This window comes from Pseudorasbora parva, chromosome 10, assembly GCF_024679245.1.
Source record: "Pseudorasbora parva isolate DD20220531a chromosome 10, ASM2467924v1, whole genome shotgun sequence".
Classification (NCBI taxonomy): domain Eukaryota; kingdom Metazoa; phylum Chordata; class Actinopteri; order Cypriniformes; family Gobionidae; genus Pseudorasbora; species Pseudorasbora parva.
This window is the reverse complement of record NC_090181.1, coordinates 3,260,074-3,285,296: the sequence shown is the minus strand read 5'-3', so window position 1 is coordinate 3,285,296 and position 25,223 is coordinate 3,260,074. Positions and strand designations below refer to the sequence as shown.

The 25,223-nt window shown below is 31.2% G+C and overlaps 2 protein-coding genes across 2 annotated transcripts in view; one reads left to right on the top strand and one right to left on the bottom strand.

The window, feature by feature from the left end:
- xgb (x globin) overlaps window positions 1-14,597 on the top strand; it is a 77,158-nt gene extending 62,561 nt beyond the window's left edge. Inside the window, exons 3-5 of the mRNA XM_067454884.1 lie at window positions 11,799-11,919; window positions 11,998-12,078; window positions 14,465-14,597. Coding sequence (XP_067310985.1) covers window positions 11,799-11,919; window positions 11,998-12,078; window positions 14,465-14,587 — 325 coding nt within the window. The 3' untranslated portion in view covers window positions 14,588-14,597. The remainder of the gene's footprint in view (window positions 1-11,798; window positions 11,920-11,997; window positions 12,079-14,464) is intronic.
- A 14-nt stretch (window positions 14,598-14,611) lies between these two features.
- On the bottom strand, window positions 14,612-25,055 carry srp14 (signal recognition particle 14). The gene is made up of 5 exons (XM_067454885.1): window positions 24,907-25,055; window positions 23,894-23,966; window positions 23,600-23,712; window positions 17,587-17,619; window positions 14,612-15,337 (listed from the first exon to the last, which is right to left on the bottom strand). Exons 1-5 carry the CDS (start codon window positions 24,928-24,930, stop codon window positions 15,251-15,253), a joined length of 330 nt encoding a protein of 109 aa, XP_067310986.1. The 5' UTR covers window positions 24,931-25,055; the 3' UTR covers window positions 14,612-15,250.
- Window positions 25,056-25,223: the final 168 nt, after the last annotated feature.

Below are 25,223 nucleotides of genomic sequence, written 5' to 3'. Positions count from 1 at the left end.
CTATTACATAAAAGTGAATTTATTCAATTATCACAAAAAGTCTAAATATACAAAACAATCAAATTATGAGAGTGTATACTATTACATAAAAGTGAATTTATTCAATTATCAAAAAAAGTCAAAATGGACCAAAAAATCAAAAAACGACAGTGTATACTATTACATAAAAAGGAATTTATTCAATTATCACAAAAAGTCCAAATGAACAAAACAATCTAATTACGACAGTGTATACTATTACATAAAAGTGAATTTATTCAATTATCACAAAAAGTCCAAATGAACAAAACAATCTAATTAGGACAGTGTATACTATTACATAAAAGTGAATTTATTCAATTATCATAAAAAATCAAAATGGACTAAACAATCAAATTATGAGAGTGTATACTATTACATAAAAGTGAATTTAATCAATTATCAAAAAAAGTCAAAATGGACCAACAAATCAAAAAACGACAGTGTATACTATTACATAAAATTGAATTTATTCAATTATCAAAAAAAGTTAAAATGGACCAAAAAATCAAAAAACGACAGTGTATACTATTACATAAAAGTGAAATTATTCAATTATCACAAAAAATCAAAATAGACTAAACAATCAAAGAACGACAGTGTATACTATTACATAAAAGTGAAATTATTCAATTATCAAAAAAAAGTCCAAATAGACAAAACAATCAAATTACGACAGTGTATACTATTACATAAAAGTGAATTTATTCAATTATCACAAAAAGTCAAAATGGACAAAACAATCAAATTACGACAGTGTATACTATTACATAAAAGGGAATTTATTCAATTATCAAAAAAAGTCCAAATGGACAAAACAATCAAATTATGACAGTGTGTACTATTACATAAAAGTGAATTTATTCAATTATCACAAAAAATCTAAATGGACTAAACAATCAAATTATGAGAGTGTGTACTATTACATAAAAGTGAATTTATTCAATTATCAAAAAAAGTCCAAATGGACAAAACAATCAAAAAACGACAGTGTATACTATTACATAAAAGTGAATTTATTCAATTATTAAAAAAAATCAAAATTGACCAAAAAAATCTAAATACGACAGTGTATACTATTACACAAAAAATGAATTCATTCAATTATCAAAAAAAGTCAAAATGGACCAAAAAATCTAAAAAACGACAGTGTATACTATTACATAAAAGTGAAATTATTCAATTATCACAAAAAGTCCAAATGGACAAAACAATCAAATTATGACAGTGTATACTATTACATAAAAGTGAATTTATTCAATTATCACAAAAAATCAAAATAGACAAAACAATCAAATAACGACAGTGTATACTATTACATAAAAGTGAATTTATTCAATTATCAAAAAAAGTCCAAATGGACAAAACAATCAAATAACGACAGTGTATACTATTACATAAAAGTGAATTTATTCAATTATCAAAAAAAGTCAAAATGTACCAAAAAAATCAAAAAACGACAGTGTTTACTATTACATAAGTGAATTTATTCAATTATCACAAAAAGTCTAATTATACAAAACAATCAAATTATGACAGTGAATAAATTCACTTTTATGTAATAGTATACAATTATCAAAAAAAGTCAAAATGGACCAAAAAAATCAAAAAACGACAGTGTATGCTATTACATAAAAGTGAATTCATTCAATTATCACAAAAAGTCCAAATGGACAAAACAATCAAATTACGACAGTGTCTACTATTACATAAAAGTGAAATTATACAATTATCACAAAGTCAAAATGGACAAAAAAATCAAAAAACGACAGTGTATACTATTACATAAAAGTGAATTTATTCAATTATCAAAAAAAGTTAAAATGGACCAAAAAATCAAAAAATGACAGTGTATACTATTACATAAAAGTGAATTTATTCAATTATCAAAAAAAGTCCAAATGGACAAAACAATCAAAGAATGACAGTGTATACTATTACATAAAAATGAAATTATTCAATTATCATAAAAAGTCCAAATGGACAAAACAATCAAATTACGACAGTGTATACTATTACATAAAAGTGGATTTATTCAATTATCAAAAAAAGTCCAAATGGACAAAACAATCAAAGAATGACAGTGTATACTATTACATAAAAATGAAATTATTCAATTATCATAAAAAGTCCAAATGAACAAAACAATCTAATTACGACAGTGTATACTATTACATAAAAGTAAAATTATTCAATTATCACAAAATCTCTAAATGGACTAAACAATCAAATTATGAGAGTGTGTACTATTACATAAGAGTGAATTTATTCAATTATCAAAAAAGCCAAATGGGCCAAAAAATCAAAAAACGACAGTGTATAGTATTACATAAAAGTGAAATTATTCAATTATCAAAAAAAGTCAAAATGGACAAAACAATCAAATTACGACAGTGTATACAACTATATAAAAGTTAATTTATTCAATTATCACAAAAAAATCTAAATAGACAAAAAAATCTAAATACGACAGTGTATACTATTACATAAAAGTGAATTTATTCAATTATTTAAAAAAAATCAAAATTGACCAAAAAAATCTAAATACGACAGTGTATACTATTACATAAAAATGAATTTATTCAATTATCAAAAAAAGTCAAAATGGACCAAAAAATCAAATTATGACAGTGTATACTATTACATAAAAGTGAATTTATTCAATTATCACAAAAAGTCCAAATGGACAAAACAATCAAATAACGACAGTGTATACTATTACATAAAAGTGAATTCATTCATACTATTACATAAAAGTGAATTCATTCAATTATCACAAAAAATCAAAATAGACAACACAATCAAATAACGACAGTGTATACTATTACATAAAAGTGAATTTATTCAATTATCACAAAGTCAAAATGGACAAAACAATCAAATTATGACAGTGTATACTATTACATAAAAATGAATTTATTCAATTATCAAAAAAAGTCAAGATGGACCAAAAAATCAAATTATGACAGTGTATACTATTACATAAAAGTGAATTTATTCAATTATCACAAAAAGTCCAAATGGACAAAACAATCAAATAACGACAGTGTATACTATTACATAAAAGTGAATTCATTCAATTATCACAAAAAATCAAAATAGACAACACAATCAAATAACGACAGTGTATACTATTACATAAAAGTGAATTTATTCAATTATCACAAAGTCAAAATGGACAAAACAATCAAATTATGACAGTGTATACTATTACATAAAAGTGAATTCATTCAATTATCACAAAAAATCAAAATAGACAACACAATCAAATTATGACAGTGTATACTATTACATAAAAGTGAATTTATTCAATTATCACAAAAAGTCCAAATGGACAAAACAATCAAATTATGACAATGTATACTATTACATAAAAGTGAATTTATTCAATTATCACAAAGTCAAAATGGACAAAAAAATCAAAAAACGACAGTGAATAAATTCACTTTTATGTAATAGTATACACTGTCGTTTTTTGATTTTTTGGTCCATTTTGACTTTTTTGATAATTGAATAAATCCACTCTTATGTAATAGTACACACTCTCATAATTTGATTGTTTAGTCCATTTAGAGATTTTGTGATAATTGAATAATTTTACTTTTATGTAATAGTATACACTGTCATTCTTTGATTGTTTTGTCCATTTGGACTTTTTTTGATAATTGAATAAATTCACTTTTATGTAATAGTATACAATTATCAAAAAAAGTTAAAATGGATCAAAAAATCAAAAAACGACAGTGTATACTATTACATAAAAGTGAATTTATTCAATTATCAAAAAAAAATCTAAATGGACTAAACAATCAAATTACGACAGTGTGTACTATTACATAAGAGTGAATTTATTCAATTATCAAAAAAAGTCAAAATGGACCAAAAAATCAAAAAACGACAGTGTATACTATTACATAAAAGTGAAATTATTCAATTATCAAAAAAAGTCCAAATGGACAAAATCAAATTATGACAGTGTATACTATTACATAAAAGTGAATTTATTCAATTATCACAAAAAGTCTAAATATACAAAACAATCAAATTATGAGAGTGTATACTATTACATAAAAGTGAATTTATTCAATTATCAAAAAAAGTCAAAATGGACCAAAAAATCAAAAAACGACAGTGTATACTATTACATAAAAAGGAATTTATTCAATTATCACAAAAAATCTAAATGGACTAAACAATCAAATTACGACAGTGTATACCATTACATAAAAGTGAATTTATTCAATTATCACAAAAAGTCCAAATGAACAAAACAATCTAATTACGACAGTGTATACTATTACATAAAAGTGAATTTATTTAATTATCATAAAAAATCAAAATGGACTAAACAATCAAATTATGAGAGTGTATACTATTACATAAAAGTGAATTTAATCAATTATCAAAAAAAGTCAAAATGGACCAACAAATCAAAAAACGACAGTGTATACTATTACATAAAATTGAATTTATTCAATTATCAAAAAAAGTTAAAATGGACCAAAAAATCAAAAAACGACAGTGTATACTATTACATAAAAGTGAAATTATTCAATTATCACAAAAAATCAAAATAGACTAAACAATCAAAGAACGACAGTGTATACTATTACATAAAAGTGAAATTATTCAATTATCAAAAAAAAGTCCAAATAGACAAAACAATCAAATTACGACAGTGTATACTATTACATAAAAGTGAATTTATTCAATTATCACAAAAAGTCAAAATGGACAAAACAATCAAATTACGACAGTGTATACTATTACATAAAAGGGAATTTATTCAATTATCAAAAAAAGTCCAAATGGACAAAACAATCAAATTATGACAGTGTGTACTATTACATAAAAGTGAATTTATTCAATTATCACAAAAAATCTAAATGGACTAAACAATCAAATTATGAGAGTGTGTACTATTACATAAAAGTGAATTTATTCAATTATCAAAAAAAGTCCAAATGGACAAAACAATCAAAAAACGACAGTGTATACTATTACATAAAAGTGAATTTATTCAATTATTAAAAAAAATCAAAATTGACCAAAAAAATCTAAATACGACAGTGTATACTTTTACACAAAAAATGAATTCATTCAATTATCAAAAAAAGTCAAAATGGACCAAAAAATCTAAAAAACGACAGTGTATACTATTACATAAAAGTGAAATTATTCAATTATCACAAAAAGTCCAAATGGACAAAACAATCAAATAACGACAGTGTATACTATTACATAAAAGTGAATTTATTCAATTATCAAAAAAAGTCGAAATGGACAAAACAATCAAATAACGACAGTGTATACTATTACATAAGTGAATTTATTCAATTATCACAAAAGGTCTAATTATACAAAACAATCAAATTATGACAGTGAATAAATTCACTTTTATGTAATAGTATACAATTATCAAAAAAAGTCAAAATGGACCAAAAAAATCAAAAAACGACAGTGTATGCTATTACATAAAAGTGAATTCATTCAATTATCACAAAAAGTCCAAATGGACAAAACAATCAAATTACGACAGTGTCTACTATTACATAAAAGTGAAATTATACAATTATCACAAAGTCAAAATGGACAAAAAAATCAAAAAACGACAGTGTATACTATTACATAAAAGTGAATTTATTCAATTATCAAAAAAAGTTAAAATGGACCAAAAAATCAAAAAATGACAGTGTATACTATTACATAAAAGTGAATTTATTCAATTATCAAAAAAAGTCCAAATGGACAAAACAATCAAAGAATGACAGTGTATACTATTACATAAAAATGAAATTATTCAATTATCATAAAAAGTCCAAATGGACAAAACAATCAAATTACGACAGTGTATACTATTACATAAAAGTGGATTTATTCAATTATCAAAAAAAGTCCAAATGGACAAAACAATCAAAGAATGACAGTGTATACTATTACATAAAAATGAAATTATTCAATTATCATAAAAAGTCCAAATGAACAAAACAATCTAATTACGACAGTGTATACTATTACATAAAAGTAAAATTATTCAATTATCACAAAATCTCTAAATGGACTAAACAATCAAATTATGAGAGTGTGTACTATTACATAAGAGTGAATTTATTCAATTATCAAAAAAGTCAAAATGGACCAAAAAATCTAAATACGACAGTGTATACTATTACATAAAAATGAATTTATTCAATTATCAAAAAAAGTCAAAATGGACCAAAAAATCAAAAAACGACAGTGTATACTATTACATAAAAGGGAAATTATTCAATTATCAAAAAAAGTCCAAATGGACAAAACAATCAAATTACGACAGTGTATACAACTATATAAAAGTTAATTTATTCAATTATCACAAAAAAATCTAAATAGACAAAAAAATCTAAATACGACAGTGTATACTATTACATAAAAGTGAATTTATTCAATTATTTAAAAAAAATCAAAATTGACCAAAAAAATCTAAATACGACAGTGTATACTATTACATAAAAATTAATTTATTCAATTATCAAAAAAAGTCAAAATGGACCAAAAAATCAAATTATGACAGTGTATACTATTACATAAAAGTGAATTTATTCAATTATCACAAAAAGTCCAAATGGACAAAACAATCAAATAACGACAGTGTATACTATTACATAAAAGTGAATTCATTCAATTATCACAAAAAATCAAAATAGACAACACAATCAAATAACGACAGTGTATACTATTACATAAAAGTGAATTTATTGAATTATCACAAAGTCAAAATGGACAAAACAATCAAATTATGACAGTGTATACTATTACATAAAAGTGAATTCATTCAATTATCACAAAAAATCAAAATAGACAACACAATCAAATTATGACAGTGTATACTATTACATAAAAGTGAATTTATTCAATTATCACAAAAAGTCCAAATGGACAAAACAATCAAATTATGACAGTGTATACTATTACATAAAAGTGAATTTATTCAATTATCAAAAAAAGTTAAAATGGACCAAAAAATCAAAAAATGACAGTGTATACTATTACATAAAAGTGAATTTATTCAATTATCAAAAAAAGTCCAAATGGACAAAACAATCAAAGAATGACAGTGTATACTATTACATAAAAGTAAAATTATTCAATTATCACAAAATCTCTAAATGGACTAAACAATCAAATTATGAGAGTGTGTACTATTACATAAGAGTGAATTTATTCAATTATCAAAAAAGTCAAAATGGACCAAAAAATCAAAAAACGACAGTGTATAGTATTACATAAAAGTGAAATTATTCAATTATCAAAAAAAGTCAAAATGGACAAAACAATCAAATTACGACAGTGTATACAACTATATAAAAGTTAATTTATTCAATTATCACAAAAAAATCTAAATAGACAAAAAAATCTAAATACGACAGTGTATACTATTACATAAAAGTGAATTTATTCAATTATTTAAAAAAAATCAAAATTGACCAAAAAAATCTAAATACGACAGTGTATACTATTACATAAAAATGAATTTATTCAATTATCAAAAAAAGTCAAAATGGACCAAAAAATCAAAAAACGACAGTGTGTACTATTACATAAAAGGGAAATTATTCAATTATCAAAAAAAAATCTAAATGGACTAAATAATCAAATTACGACAGTGTGTACTATTACATAAGAGTGAATTTATTCAATTATCAAAAAAAGTCAAAATGGACCAAAAAATCAAAAAACGACAGTGTATACTATTACATAAAAGTGAAATTATTCAATTATCAAAAAAAGTCCAAATGGACAAAATCAAATTACGACAGTGTATACTATTACATAAAAGTGAATTTATTCAATTATCACAAAAAGTCTAAATATACAAAACAATCAAATTATGAGAGTGTATACTATTACATAAAAAAGAATTTATTCAATTATCAATAAAGTCAAGATGGACAAAACAATCAAATTACGACAGTGTATACTATTACATAAAAGTGAATTTATTCAATTATCAGAAAAAGTCCAAATGGACCAAAAAATCAAAAAACGACAGTGTATACTATTACATAAAAAGGAATTTATTCAATTATCACAAAAAATCTAAATGGACTAAACAATCAAATTTCGACAGTGTATACCATTACATAAAAGTGAATTTATTCAATTATCACAAAAAGTCCAAATGAACAAAACAATCTAATTACGACAGTGTATACTATTACATAAAAGTGAATTTATTCAATTATCATAAAAAATCAAAATGGACTAAACAATCAAATTATGAGAGTGTATACTATTACATAAAAGTGAATTTAATCAATTATCAAAAAAAGTCAAAATGGACCAACAAATCAAAAAACGACAGTGTATACTATTACATAAAATTGCATTTATTCAATTATCAAAAAAAGTTAAAATGGACCAAAAAATCAAAAAACGACAGTGTATACTATTACATAAAAGTGAAATTATTCAATTATCACAAAAAATCAAAATAGACTAAACAATCAAAGAACGACAGTGTATACTATTACATAAAAGTGAATTTATTCAATTATCACAAAAAGTCCAAATAGACAAAACAATCAAATTACGACAGTGTATACTATTACATAAAAGTGAATTTATTCAATTATCACAAAAAGTCAAAATGGACTAAACAATCAAATTACGACAGTGTATACTATTACATAAAAGTGAAATTATTCAATTATCACAAAAAATCTAAATGGACTAAACAATCAAATTATGACAGTGTATACTATTACATAAAAGTGAAATTATTCAATTATCACAAAAAATCTAAATAGACAAAACTATCAAATTACGACAGTTTATACTATTACATAAAAGTGAATTTATTTAATTATAACAAAAATTCAAAATTGACCAAAAAAATCTAAATACGACAGTGTATACTATTACATAAAAATGAATTCATTCAATTATCAAAAAAAAAGTCAAAATGGACCAAAAAATCAAAAAAACGACAGTGTATACTATTACATAAAAGTGAATTTATTCAATTATCAAAAAAAGTTAAAATGGACCAAAAAATCAAAAAACGACAGTGTATACTATTACATTAAAATGAAATTATTCAATTATCATAAAAAATCTAAATGAACTAAACAATCAAATTATGAGAGTGTATACTATTACATTACAATGAAATTATTCAATTATCATAAAAAATCTAAATGAACAAAACAATCAAATTATGACAGTGTATACTATTACATTAAAATGAAATTATTCAATTATCATAAAAAAGTCCAAATGGACTAAACAATCAAATTATGACAGTGTATACTATTACATTAAAATGAAATTATTCAATTATCATAAAAAATCTAAATGGACAAAACAATAAAATTATGACAGTGTATACTATTACATAAAAGTGAAATTATTCAATTATCAAAAAAAGTCCAAATGGACAAAACAATCAAATTACGACAGTGTATACTATTACATAAAAGTGATTATTCAATTATCACAAAAAATCTAAATAGACAAAACTATCAAATTACGACAGTTTATACTATTACATAAAAGTGAATTTATTTAATTATAACAAAAATTCAAAATTGACCAAAAAAATCTAAATACGACAGTGTATACTATTACATAAAAATGAATTCATTCAATTATCAAAAAAAAGTCAAAATGGACCAAAAAAATCAAAAAAACGACAGTGTATACTATTACATAAAAGTGAATTTATTCAATTATCAAAAAAAGTTAAAATGGACCAAAAAATCAAAAAACGACAGTGTATACTATTACATAAAAGTGAAATTATTCAATTATCAAAAAAAGTCCAAATGGACAAAACAATCAAATTACGACAGTGTATACTATTACCAGGGCCGGCCCGTGGCATAGGCGGAATAGGCAAATGCTAGGGGCGCCACTCGTCCATAGGGGCGCCAAAATGAGTGATTTGTTTCCGGATTTATTACTGAAACTTTTCATTCATATTAATTCGAAATACTACCTAAAAAAAAACCTTAAACAAATCCCCAGACTCTTCCCAGACCACCACATCAATCTCCTCCTGCCTAGCGAGTGCTTTAGTGTGTCCGATATTGAACGCGCGATCAGTTTAACGTTGGGAATTTGTTGTTGCGTCGCCTCTCGCGCATCTAACAGACAGGAATGTGCTTGTTCGCTCGCGCCAGTGAAAGTTGCCTAATTATTTATAACGGGTGGCCGATGTGTCAAAAAGACGAAGCCCTCTGATACAGGAAAGATAAGGAAGGGGATAAAGACAGAGGTAAAGTGATGAAATAAATGAACAGTTTATCTAAATGCATTATCTAAATATGAATGTTTGCTAATTAATTCCAGTTATTTTTATCTTAAACTTAATGTAAGCAACTGTTCTGGGTGATCAGAATCTGTAAAAAATCATGTCAATTGTTTACAAACATATATCTTTTTTTTTTTTAATAGCCTAATGTTTTTACTCAGTTGTGCAATTGTAAGGGGATATATGTCGTTTTTAAAATGTATTTTCTGAAATTAGTAATGATATTCATATACAGGTTTATCTAAAATAGCTAAAAAATTTAATAAAATGCCCACTAAAAATAAAAAAATCTTAAAGTTTAATTCATGGTGAAAACATGAGCATGCATAGTTTAGTGGAGGAAATACGTATACACACATTTTTGTATATATATATGTGTGTGTCCTTGTTTATATTGTGGGGACCAAATGTCCCCATAAGGATAGTAATAGCTGATAGAAGTCACTTTTCAAAATGCTTATAAATTATACAGGATACGTTTTTTTGAGAAAGTAAAAATGCAGAATGTTTCCTGTGATGGGTAGGTTTAGGGGCAGTGTAGGGGGAGAGAAAATACAGGTTGTACTACAGTATAAAAATGGAGAGTTCCCACAAAGATAGTGACCCAGACGTGTGTGTGTGTGTGTTTGTTTATTTTTATTTTAAAAATTATAAAAACACAACCAACATATAAAAAACCTTGATACAAGGGGCACCAAGTAAAATCTTGCCTAGGGCAGCAAATTGGTCAGGGCCGGCCCTGACTATTACATAAAAGTGAATTTATTCAATTATAAAAAATTAAAAATGGAAAAAACAATCACATTATGACAGTGTATAGTATTACATTAAAGTGAATGTATTCAATTATAACAAAAATTAAAAATGGACCAAAAAATCTAAAAACGACATTGTATACTATTACATAAAAGTGAATTTATTCAATTATCACAGTGTCGTAATTTGAAGTGCCTATTTTCACTCTTTTTTGATAATTGAATAAATCCATTTTTGTGTAATAGTATACACTGTCATATCTTGTTTTTTTCTTTTTGTCCATTTTGACTTTTTTTTGGATAATTGAATAAATTATCTTTTATGTAATAGTGTACAAAGTATAAATGGACAATTTTTTTTAAAATACGACAGTGTATACTATTACATACAAGTTAAATTATTCAATTATCACAAAAAGTCCAAATGGACCAAAAAAAAAAAATCTAAATAACTGGTCCAAGATATGACAAGTCATAACTAATCCGAACCAAACGGACCAAAAAAATTCATAACCGACAAGATCAAAATTTACCAAAAAAGTCATGAGTGTGACACAAAGGTCCAAGATATGACATACCAAGTTATAATTATAAGAGTCAAAAATCACTGAACTTCAATTGTGATTATGATGATGTACAGAATGATGATTTGTTTGTGATGTGGCAGGAGTGTGGATGCACCTGATGGATGGCTCAGAGTGAAACCCTGCTGACGTGTGTCTCCTCTGCAGGGTCATGTCGTTCATTGAGAAGAGTGTAGCCAGACTGGATCAGCTGGAGCGGCTGCAGACGCTGGCACTGGAGCTGGGCAAGAGCCACTACCGCTACAACGCACCGCCCAAGTACTACGGGGTACAAATCATCTCAAACTCCTCGCTGAAGTAACTCAATGTTTGTCATCAGCACTAACCGTGTGTGTGTGTGTCTCAGTATGTGGGAGCCGAGTTCATCTGTGCTGTACAGCCTATCCTGAAGGACCGTTGGACGGCTGAACTGGAGCAGGCCTGGAAGGTAATCTACCAACTTAAAGGGACAGTTCACCGAAAAATGAGCCTGATGTTTATCTGCTGACCCCCAGGGCGTCCAAGATGTAGGTGTGTTTGTTTCTTCAGGAAAACACAAATTAAGATTTTTAACTCAACCCTTGCTCGTATAATGCATTTCATTGGGATGTATTTATATGAGAGAAAAAACACATAGATGCCTCATTCGACCAATCTGCACAGGCACTAATGAGGTATCTATATATATATTCTATGATCGTGCCAGTTTGACCTTACCAGATGGAAGTAATAGCCGATAGGAACACTAGATTCGATTCGTCGGGATATGAGGTAAAAAATAACACACTGTTGTGTTTCTCACAGAAGCCGATCGGTTCGTGTCTTCAGACATCAGTGTGTCGTCAGGAGCAGCAGGGTTTTTGTGCACGTTCTCTAAGCATGTTTGTTTGTTTTCCTCTCATAGAATTGTTACCCATTCACCCCATTACATGACCGACACACAGCAACGGTTGGAGTTAAAAATCTTCATTTGTGTTCTACTGAAGAAACAAACACACCTACATGTTGGATGCACTGGGGGTCAGCAGATACATCTCATTTTTATTTTTGGGTGAACTAACCCTTTAACATAGTTACAAAACTGGGTATTGCTCATCGACACAATGCCCTGAAGAGAAGTTGAGCCAGCGCCCCCTAGAGGTCAAATTAAATATTCACATGCTTATGACTGACTGGATTTGATTCTCATTTTCACAGGAGTCACAGATTCCTGAGACCTTGCCAAATCCAACGATACCTAAACATGCTAGGTTTCGCCTCACGGTTTGTTCAGTGTTGTAATTTAGCATTTAAACAACTTTCACGAATATCTTTGAAACCATTACTCCGATTGAGACAAAATCAACGTAGAAAAATCGGAATAACAGCAAGTCGACCCAAAGCTAATGGCCAAATGTCAACATTTTGATAGGTGGCAAAAAAGTGTCAGGTGTTTTTTTTTTTATGCTCATAAATACAAATGTCTAGAACTCCTAACCAAAATTATATTTTGACCAAATTTGTCATGTTTATGTATAGAGGCACTAAAATATGAAACTGGCTCTACTCATTTTGTCTGCTGCTAGCTTCCTTGTTTGCTTCGGTTGTGCTTGGCCCCAATAATTGCTGTTGCATCTGTTGCCACTAAAGGCACAGAAATTATGTACTTCAAGAGACAGTTCACCCAAAAATGGAAATTCTGGCATTTACCATCCCTTAAGTTGTTCTAAACCTGTATGAATGTCTTTCTTCTGCTGTACACGAAGGACGATATTTGGAAGAATTTAACCTAACAGATCTCAGCAGCCATAGACTTCCAGTATTTTCCCCCAACTTTGGTAATCTATGGCTGCCGAGTTCTGCTTGGTTAGACATTGTTCCAAATATCTTCATGTGTACAGCAGAAGACATTTATACAGGGTTGGAATAACGCTAATACTAAAAAGGCGACATGACAATGATAAACTTTATATTGATAAACAGTAAAAGCGTAAATGTGAATCTTGTCCGGTTTCTTGCAATTACACTCACACACACCAAGATGTAACCTATAATTGACAATAATTGTCATCAACACTTTAGCCATAGTTTCCTTCAGAACATCCGTCCAGAGTAAACTGTTCTACTGACATGACAACAATTTGACTGTCTTATCCGTACACGAGGACTTGTCATTCTGATGGCACTGACGTGTTCGACGACACAGATATTTACGTTTGAGAAATGAACCAAGGATTTTGAGGAAGACAGTGGCTTTTGCAGGTTACCCATGATGTTTTGCTATTTGTACAAATTGTTTTGAGAAATGCACTTACTGTTTTGCAAATTGTGAGATCGATTCGACAAATGTACCAAAGCGACTGAGAAAAACTGTAATAAACCAAAACTCAGCAGACTACTTCTCTCACCGACATAAATGTTTATGGAAATCGTAGTGGCGATGTGAAACCGAATGCATCATAACATAAACTTTAGTTTGGAACTTTTTCCGGCCTTTCAGCTGTGAAAACATTAAGTTGATTCCTTAAATTCAGAAATATTTGGAATTAGATTTTAAAATTTTTCACTTTTAATATTGGTGCTTAAAAAAAACATGGAAAATTCTGACAATGGTGAGAAAAGGGTTTTAAAAAAGAGCCATAAATGACAAAGTGAGTGTTGTACACCTTAAGTATTTTTATGGTATGTTGTCCATGACTGTGTTTAACAAAGAATAGTCATGAACAGCCAGCTTACAAGTTAAAACGAGTCCTTTAAAAGCTTTGTTATTCTGAAAATACATCTGAGTTTCTTGATGGACATTCTATACCATGTTTAATCTCCATTAACTCCAGTCGTTGGTCTCCCCGCTCCAGACTCTGTTCCAGTACGTCACTGGGCTCATGAAGGACGGCTATCTGGAGGAAGAGAGAACCAAACGCAACCTCGCGCTGATGGCCCCCAAAGAGAGACCAGACAAGAAAAACACCATGATTTAAACAGCTGGCACTCAGAGACGTTACGTTATGTGGCTTAGTTGTGTACATAGTGTATTTATTTCAATTCTTCATTTTTGTACAGTACATAATGTCCATGTCTCTGTTGGATCTGACTCTGGAGTCGTTGGGATTTTCTCACGACGGAACCATGATCAGTGATGTCAAAACTCAATAAAACTATTTATTTGCAAATCTGCAAGGGTGGTTTTGTTCATGTCAAATGAGGAAATTAAAACTCCACTGTGTTTAACTAACAAAACAACAAACGCTCAGTAAAGGGGATCGTATTAAAAAATAAAATACTACTGTGGAGAACTATTCTTAGCTCGGGAGGAAGTTACTGACCGTAATGTCCACTCACTCGCCGTTTAAATCAAAATATGATGAAATAAACTAAGATTCTAGAGCAAGATAATCTGGCCCAATGAACACCCTAGCGGTCGTTAAATCTAGTAAAAGAAAGCTTCGCATCAGTCCAGATCTGGGTTTCTTGGTGTCAAACATTGGCAGGTTGTTCCTGATGAAGCGCCACACAACATCAGAACCGGAGCGGCTGTTTTATGCTGAAGGCGTCGCTGCAGGGACTGATGGGAAAAGGGCGTGGCACTGGCGCATGTTGAATGAAACGTACACACCCGTGTTTCTCTCCAATACTGTCCGTCACTATGTGGCTTTAGTTTTCTTGCTTTTACTCTTTTTGTCTTTCTTCTTCAAGCCGTCCATGTGCGCTCGCAACAAGTTTGAATATGCCTGGAAACAAACGACCCACGTCAGTTTTACTCAGTTCAGAAAAGAGATGGGAAATCTCAACATCAAAACATGGTACTATGGAAGCTTTATCCACCACAGAATAAAACATCTCTTAAAGGGATAGTTCACTTTAAAATGAACAGTCTTTCGTCCTTTACTCATCCTCAAGTTGTTTCAAACCTGTATGAATTTCTTCAGCTGAACACGAGGGAAGGTATTTTGAAGAAGGTCAGAAACCAAACTGTTAACTGGAGCCTTTGACTTCCATAGTAGGAAAAAAAAATACTATGGAAGTCAATGGCTCCAGTTAACTGGGTGAGTAAAGGATGACAATTTTCATTTTAAAGTGAACTATCCCTTTAAATTCTCACAATTCCGACTTTAAAGCTTCATAATACATAATATTTTATGAGCTATAATTGTGAAAAGTCAAAGTTGGAATTGCGTTTTATAAAGTTAGAATTACGAGTTTTAAAGTCGAAATTGTGAGGTCAAAGTTGGAATTGTGAGATATAAAGTCAGAATTACGTATTATGAAGCTGTAATTGTGAAAAGTCAAAGTTTGAATTGCACGTTATAAAGTTAGAATTATGAGTTTTAAAGTCGGAACTGTGAGATCAAAGTCGGAACTGTGAGGCCAAAGTTGGAATTGTGAGATATAACGTCAGAATTGCGTATTATGAAGCTGTAATTGTGAAAAGTCAAAGTTGGAATTGCGTGTTATAAATTTAGAATTACGAGATTTTTAAGTTGGAATTGTGAGATCAAAGTTGGAATTGCATGTTTTAAAGTCCAGATTGTGAGGTCAAAGTTGAAATTGCAAGTTTTAAAGTCAGAATTGTGAGATCAAAGTTGGAATTGCAAGTTTTAATGTCGGAATTGTGAGATCAAAGTTGGAATTGCAGGTTTTAAAGTCGGAATTGTGAGATCAAAGTTGGAATTCCAAGTTTTAAAGTCGGAATTGTGAGATCAAAGTTGGAATTGCAAGTTTTAATGTCGGAATTGTGAGATCAAAGTTGGAATTGCAGGTTTTAAAGTCGGAATTGTGAGATCAAAGTTGGAATTGCAAGTTTTAAAGTCGGAATTGTGAGATCAAAGTTGGAATTGCAAGTTTTAAAGTCGGAATTGTGAGTTTAAAGTTGGAATTGCAAGTTTTAAAGTCGGAATTGTGAGGTCAAAGTTGGAATTGCAAGTTTTAATGTCGGAATTGTGAGGTCAAAGTTGGAATTGCAAGTTTTAATGTCGGAATTGTGAGGTCAAAGTTGGAATTGCAAGTTTTAAAGTCGGAATTGTGAGGTCAAAGTTGGAATTGCAAGTTTTAAAGTCGGAATTGTGAGGTCAAAGTTGGAATTGCAAGTTTTAAAGTCGGAATTGTGAGGTCAAAGTTGGAATTGCAAGTTTTAATGTCGGAATTGTGAGGTCAAAGTTGGAATTGCAAGTTTTAAAGTCGGAATTGTGAGGTCAAAGTTGGAATTGCAAGTTTTAAAGTCGGAATTGTGAGGTCAAAGTTGGAATTGCAAGTTTTAATGTCGGAATTGTGAGATCAAAGTTGGAATTGCAAGTTTTAAAGTCGGAATTGTGAGATCAAAGTTGGAATTGCAAGTTTTAAAGTCGAAATTGTGAGGTCAAAGTTGGAATTGCAAGTTTTAAAGTCGGAATTGTGAGATCAAAGTTGGAATTGCAAGTTTTAAAGTCGGAATTGTGAGGTCAAAGTTGGAATTGCAAGTTTTAAAGTCGGAATTGTGAGGTCAAAGTTGGAATTGCAAGTTTTAAAGTCGGAATTGTGAGGTCGAAGTTGGAATTGCAAGTTTTAAAGTCAGAATTGTGAGGTCAAAGTTGGAATTGCAAGTTTTAAAGTCGGAATTGTGAGGTCAAAGTTGGAATTGCAAGTTTTAATGTCGGAATTGTGAGGTCAAAGTTGAAATTGCAAGTTTTAAAGTCGGAATTGTGAGGTCAAAATTGGAATTGCAAGTTTTAAAGTCGGAATTGTGAGGTCAATGTTGGAATTGCAAGTTTTAAAGTCGAAATTGTGAGGTTGAAGTTGAAATTGCAAGTTTTAAAGTCGGAATTGCCTTTTTCATTTTTTTATTCTGTGGGGGAAACAAGCTTACATATGTTACAGACAAACTGATATGAGGGAAAATATTACTGATTATAGTAAACAAGTCAATATCGATCTGATTTAACATATAGATGTTGCAAGCACCAAATAAATATGAATAGAGCTGTGAAAACAGAATTCGACCCACCATTTGAAATTTGATGACTTCTTTGGAGCTGACCTGAAAGACACATTAAAACACGTTAAAGATTAAACATCTGCTTCTGAAAAACATCACTTTATGAGTGACAACAGTAGCAGAAGAAACTACAACATTTTGCTATATTATATGCAGAGACATTTATGAGTCTGACTCCACCAATGCCATTATAAGAATAAAGACACAATTGTTGAAATATGGAAATAAATAAATCAAAGTAAATGAACAAAATTATTAAAGGGGGAAAAGTTGCAAAAAGAATGAATAAAAAATAAAAATCAGATCATAGAAAAATACAGGCATATGACACATAATTTAATTAAATTTAGTCCTGAATTCATTTCTTTCCTGGAAACATTTTTGAGAATTTCTGCAATTGAGAAATAACACACTTCAGCTTTAAAACATTAAACAGGGTCATTATTTTACTATAAATCAATCAATGAGCTTAACACACATTCTTGTACATCACATCTTTTTGAGGACATTCATTGACAATGCGATCACACCCTGATCACCAAAATCACAGACCTATATTTGATGAGCGTGAGCACAATGGCCAGTCAGGTGTTTACGATTCCACTCAAAAGCGCTCAAAGTGCCACATTTTTACAATTTTAGTACCGATTTGGTATCGCGGGTGGTACTTTTGACAATACTACTATAGCCTGTTTGCTAAAATTAAGTCTTGATCCTCAAACAGGCCTTTAAAGTGAGGACCGGCCAAAACTCCGCCTGTCTCAGTGCATCACAGCGTGGTATGGTAACAGCACCAGTCATGACTGCAAAGCCCTGCAAAGAGTGGTGCGCTTGTCCGAGCGCATCTCAGGGTCAGCTCTCCCGTCTCTGCAGGACATCTACATCAAACGATGCACAGGCAGAGCAACAAAAATCATCAAGGACATTAATCACCCGGCCAACCCACACTTCACCCGGCTGCCTTCTGGTAAGCGCTTCCGTAGCCTGATGGCCAAAACTGAGAGACTCAGGAGGAGTTTCTTCCCACAGGCCATCAGACTCCTGAACGCTGTCACTTAACAACATGTGACTTCACCTCACTCAGTATTAACAAACTCACATACTGATATTGCACTGCACTTTATTCTTGTGTTTCATGTAACTACTCATTATGCTGTTTGCACATTGCACTCCTGCACTTCTGTTATCCACGTATTTATTTTTATAGTCTCCAGTTTACTTTATCTCACTTATTTTATTCCACATCTCTTATTTCTTTTACTTGATTTATTCATAATTCTACATATGTATATATATAGCACCTTATCCTATTCCTATTTTATCCTATCCCTATTTTATAATTTATTGTGCTTTTTTTGTTAATTGTTATTTGCTGTCCATGGAGCGGACCTGTTTACATTTCACTGCCGGTTGTATTCTGTATAACTGTGTATGTGACAAATAAAACTCTTGAACTTGAACTTGAACTTGTCTAAAACTCAAGCTAGTCCTCACAAAGAGAGACGTACAAGTACACAAAAAAGTCACTGCTTGCATTTTATTAAGCAAATGATTAGGAGTCTGTGATTGGCTCATTATTGCAGTGATTATTGTGTTTGTAGTGTTTTATGATTGGCAACAGATATGATTCCCCACATTTCGGCAAGTGAAGCATGAATGACTAGGGCTTGGTATGGACAGAAATTTCATAATTCGATCAACAAGTTTGCAATTTGATTCCGAATATTACTATTATTATTAGAATTTTAAAAAATATGAACTTCTTTGAAGTCACCCATAGGATTCTGAAGAGCAGTTCTGAAGCGTGCAGAAGGGTCATCTTGGCTGCGCGTCATGCCCAGATAACAGAATATATTACAGACATTTTTGGACCCCCTTGAAAACGAGATGATGCATCTCAAGGGATTTATCCTTAAATAATAATTTTTTTACAAAATGGGCAAAGAGGCGGGATGTGGGCGAAGCTGAGGTGATAAAGCGTCTAACAGACAGCGGATAAATGGCTATCAACCTGTCAATCAAAGTAACCACGTCCTTACTTATGCAGAACTTTAAGGCTTTATATAACGTAAATTAATGAGTTATAAAAAAAATTCACCCGCCTCACAGTTGTCATGAAGGTCAAAATTAGCCGTATAGTAGGGGATCCGAACGGATCACACTTTATTCACAGTTCGGATTTATTCCACTTTATTTTTCGCGGATTCATCTTAGTTGTTTAGCGATCGCAGAGTAAAAGACCGTTTCGTTTGCCGATATTGCTTTTTAAGTAATTTTGTTCCTTTAAACTCGCCGAGATTCAGTGAAACTACACACAGCAGTCGTTCACGTGAAGGCATATAATCAGTCAACAATGGCTAGCAGAGGAGCAGAAGAACTTGAAAAGCCTCCCGCATCATTTACATTGCATGTATGAGAGCATTTTGGCTTCCCCGTGAGATGACGGAAGAAGGGTGGTGGACAGAACTGTAACAGTAGGTAACATTACTGTGGCAGCATGAGAGAGCCGTATGTAAGGGCATTACATCGAGCATTGCTATCTGAAGCACACCTGCTGAAGCCCGTTTCACACACAGTGTAGTCTGTTTGTGGTGCGTATTTTTTCTGTACCATGTTAACAGATTACAGTTTTCACACTGCACGCAGTGTCGGTCCGTCAGTGCGAAGTGCGGCGATCGTTTCTGCACCGAGTCTTTGTTTTGCTGTGCTGGACGCGCTGAATTAAAGTGATAGCACACTGTCTGTATTAAAACAAACATGTATTGATGCGAAAATCTAGTTATTTCCCCACATATGTATATAATGTAAAGTGTACTTTGTTTCAAAGTCAAGTTCTTGCATTGTCTGCGGTTGGCTCCTCAATGGCGCGGTTATTGTGACAGGCCTTAAACATGCACACAGCTTCAGACTGTGTTCAAATCGTGGCATTTTGTGACCTTTTTTCTAGAGATGCACCGATTGATCGGCCAGGGATCAGAATTGGCCAATTTTCTGCATGATCACAGCCGCATGCAAACATGCCGTTGGCATGAAAGGTTTTTTTTTTTTTTTTATTTACTTAATGATTTTCATCATAAATAATAAACTTAATAAAAAAGTTTTTTTAAATCGTTAAATATTTTTTTTTATAAAAAACATTTAGCTGTGGTACTGAAATTGGTACAGATTACCGTAAAAGTGTTATGGTATTGGTACCGACTACTGGAATTTTGGTACCATGACATCCCAAGCTGCCATTATTTATTACCCAATTACTGAGCTATTATTTGAGTATTGTACACTTCAGGTGTTCATTCATAGGATCTTTTGACTTTTGTAAGACAAGTAAAAAAGAGAAAATGGTCCATTTATAATGTTTTGTTTCATAAAGCAACTGACAATTCTTTCCTGGCACTTATTTTTGAGAGTTGTTTAAGTGAGAGAAGATCCTATTGTAATGTTTACTGATTTATTTTATAATAAAAATACAATTTTGCTTGAAAAAAAAAGGGAATTTTTGTTTGTATATGCTGTCAATTATAGAAAATCGGAATCTGCAAAAATTGGTATCGGCCGAACTCACAAACAAAAAATTGGAAATCGGTCAAGGAAATTGCAATCGGAGCATCTTCACTTTTTTTCCTGCTGGAGCGACTAAATGTTAAGAGGTGGCACTGATGCTCAACTGATGAGAGCTGCCATTTATGTGAGAAACACCAAACTAAACACAGAGGAAATCAGCTGTTTATTAGCTCGGAGATCGTGGACATGAGACATACAGTACAAGCCAAAAGTTCGGACACATTACTATTTGTAATGTTTTTGAAAGAAGTTTCTTCTGCTCATCAAGCCTGCATTTATTTGATCAAAAATACAGAAAAAAAATTAATATTGTGATATATTACAATTTAAAATATTTGGTTTCTAATTTATTCTACTTTAAATGCTGATTTATTTCTGTGATCAGAGCTGAATGTTCAGGATGGTTCCTCCAGTCTTCAGTGATCATGATCCTTCAGAAATCATTCTCAGATGAGGATTCATTATGAGTGTTGGAAACCGTTCTGCTGATTAATATTTTTTCATAACCTGTGATACTTTTTTATAATACTTTGATGAATAAAAAGTAAAATAAAAAAATAAAAAAGAAGTAAATGTTTTAAAAATAGAAATCTTTTGTAACAACAATATACACTACTGGTCAGTCATTTGGGGTCAGTCTTTTCTTTTTTTAAATAATCAGACCTGCAAACTCCTCAGAGTAAAAAAGGTGACAGTGCCGGGGGGAGGGAGGGAGGGAGTGAGTGAGTGAGTGAGTGAGTGAGTGAGTGAGTGAGTGAGTGAGTGTGTGTGTGTGTATATATCTCATATCACTATATATAGCATCTATTTAATTAAAAATGCAGTAAAAAACGTAATACAATGAAATAATATTCTGATGTACATCATCTGTTTGCTAAATGAATATATAGTAAAGTGTCATTTATTTCTGTGATCAAAGCTGAATTTATCATCATTACTCCAGTCTTCAGTGTCACTAATCACTCATATTAGGATTTGATGCTCAACAAACATTTATGATTATTATCAGTGTTGAAAACAGTTTTGTTGCTCATGATCATGCTGCTTCATTTTTGCGGAAACCACCATACCATTCAAACATCTGTGGTCAAATTAAAAAAGAGAGAAATTAATACTTTTGTTGATCAGACATAGGCTACATTAAATTGATCACAAGTGATAGTTTTAATATTACAAAAGAGAATTTATTTAATAAATGCTATCCATTGAACCTTCTCATCAAAGAATCCTGAAAAATAAAATGTATCATGGTTTCCACAACATTTTTAAGCAGCACAACTGTTTTCCACACAATATAATCAAAAATGTTTCTTGATTATGAAATCCTCATCTGAGAGTGATTAGTGAAGGATCATGTGACGCTGAAGACTGGAGTAATGATGATAAATGCAGCTTTGATCACAGGAATAAATCACACTTTACTATATTCACATAGAAAAAGGCTGCTTTCATTTGTAATGGTATTTCACAACATTACTGTTTTAACTGTATTTTTTATTAAATAAATGCAGCTTTGGTGAGCAGAAGATAAACATTTCAAAAGCTGTCAGTTAGCACTGCATTATTCATGATATAGGCCTACTTTATAGTCAATAAATAGCCTACACTGAGATGGCTTGAAAAACACAAAGCATATATTGTCGCACTCGTCTGACTGTCATCGTCACGTTTCATCACTCATAACGATTGTTTTCCTTCAGCTGCAGCTCCAGCGTGACAAAGTTTCTACGAATCCGCTTTTGGACTTTCTGTGAGAGCGCCCTCCTCATATTTAGATACGAATAAAATGACAGGTCATGCATAGATTATTTTTTGTCTCTGAATTTAAATCTTGATGTATTTATCATGTATTCATGTATTGATTGTGACCTCAAGAAGCTCGCAATCGAGGTAGAGAAAGCTCTCTTTATCGTCGCTGTTAACTTGCCCGCCCTCGCGCAGGCAACGCCGGTTCATATCCCGCTCGGAGCGGGTCGACTAAGATCGGGGAGACCCAGTAAACGTGTGGAGGATGAAAGTACACTTTGTTAAAAGTGCAGGGGACGCGTCCCGTAATCTACGCCCATGCTTGAATTGAACACTAAGCTTGCTTCCTTCCATCCGTCAGACTCGCGTGGTAGCCAGGCGTCTCATTCAATGGCGAGCTCAGTTGACGCTGTGTGCTTCAAGATTCTGACGCAAGTGAGCTAAGATTCCGATTGGCCCATAGAAATGTCAGTTATAAGAATTATCCAATAGTGTTTCGCATGTCTAGTCTACAGAACTGTTTAAATATTTTAAATTGTAATAATATATCACAATATTTAAAAAAATTGTTTCTGTATTTTTGATCAAATAAATGCAGGCTTGAGCAGAAGAAACTTCTTTCTAAAACATTACAAATAGTAACGTGTCCAAACCTTTGGCCTGTACTGTATATACATTATAAATTTCCACTCATGTGACTGAATCATGTTCTCACCACTGTGCTGATTTTCCTCTTGCCCTCTGAAGCTCTAATGAGACATTTGTTGTCGGATGGCTCAAACGTCTCCGGATGCCCTTTCCTGGGGACCGGCTTCGTTCTGCCATCATCTACACACACACACAACATTATTTAACTTCAATAACACAGCCAAGAGCTCGAAATGTCCAAGCATGATCATCCAGGGTTGCTGTTATAATTAACAGAAACTATTACAAACATTTTGTTCTCGCTTAAATTATAGTTGAAATGAAACAATACAAATATAAAACGAACAAAAATAGTCCGTACACTTCTTTAGCGTAATGACAACGCTGCCGCTGGTCCTGCACTTCTGGAACAGACGCGTGAGTTCAGTGAGGAACTGCAGAGAAGCACACACAATCACACACACCTTAACACTATTAATGCAGGAAAACACTCACATTTTTTGACTTTATTCACATTTTAATTGCTTAATGTTAATAGCCGACAGAGTGCATGTAGTTCATTAGTCTTCTAAACTCACAAAAACACTAAGGCATAAATATATATTTCTAAAAAGTTAATATGCACTTCTTTTTTTTTGGGGGGGGGGGGGGGGATAAATATTAATAACCAATGGCATAATAATAAAACTGAAAAATTAAACAATTTTTGAAAGGAAAGAAATAAATGACGATTATTGAAATGAACATACAAATAAGTGAGTGCATAAATAAATATAAACATAAATCAAATATAATTTAAGGAATTAAAAAAATAATAAAGTAAAAAATACAGGAAACGAACAAATAAAAGGGTAAATAGTAATAGAAAAATATGCCAATGTAATGTTTATCAACTCATATGCCTTTATTTTTCTATTTTGACATTTACTTACTCTGGCCATATGTGAACATACTGTAATGCATGTAACGTTTGTTTAGCTCATATACAGCTGTAGTTCAAACTTAGTTGCTGATTAATTTTAATATATGTTATTAATCACATTTATACTTTATTATGATCGTAAAATGAACGAATTACTTTGATTCCCCCTATTAAAAAGAAGCAACAGCGTCTATGAAGGGTCTAGAAGGTCTCCATTGACTTATCTGAACATTATTTATAACAAATAAATATAACATGAACACTTTAAAACGAGCAAAATGATCACGTTTGTCTCGACAGTACTGGAAGAGAAACCAGTGTTTGTGCTTTAGCTTGCTAACCCGTTTGAGCTCGACGCCGTATGATTAAACAGGGAAACTCTCGATCACTTGTACATTATATGTGCGTTATCGGGTGATAAACGCGGAATATGAGGTATAAAATGATCTTACCGCGTCGTTTTCTAATAACACCATGTCTTCAGTGATGAATGAACTGCTAGCAGACAGCTCGGTTAGAACACGTCGCTCAGCTGCACTGAAGCCCCGCCCCTCTCACGCGCTGCCTCTTCTTCTTCCTGCGCGCGAAACGCACTCACATGACGTCACTGCCGCCCTCTAGCGGCGCCACATCCCGCGATGATTTACTATGGGTTTTATTTTATTTATTTGTATTATATTTTCCAACAAAACATACAATATGTAACATTAAACTAACAAACAAAACAAAAACAAAAACAAAAAAAAAAAAAACAGAAGTTGGAGGATAC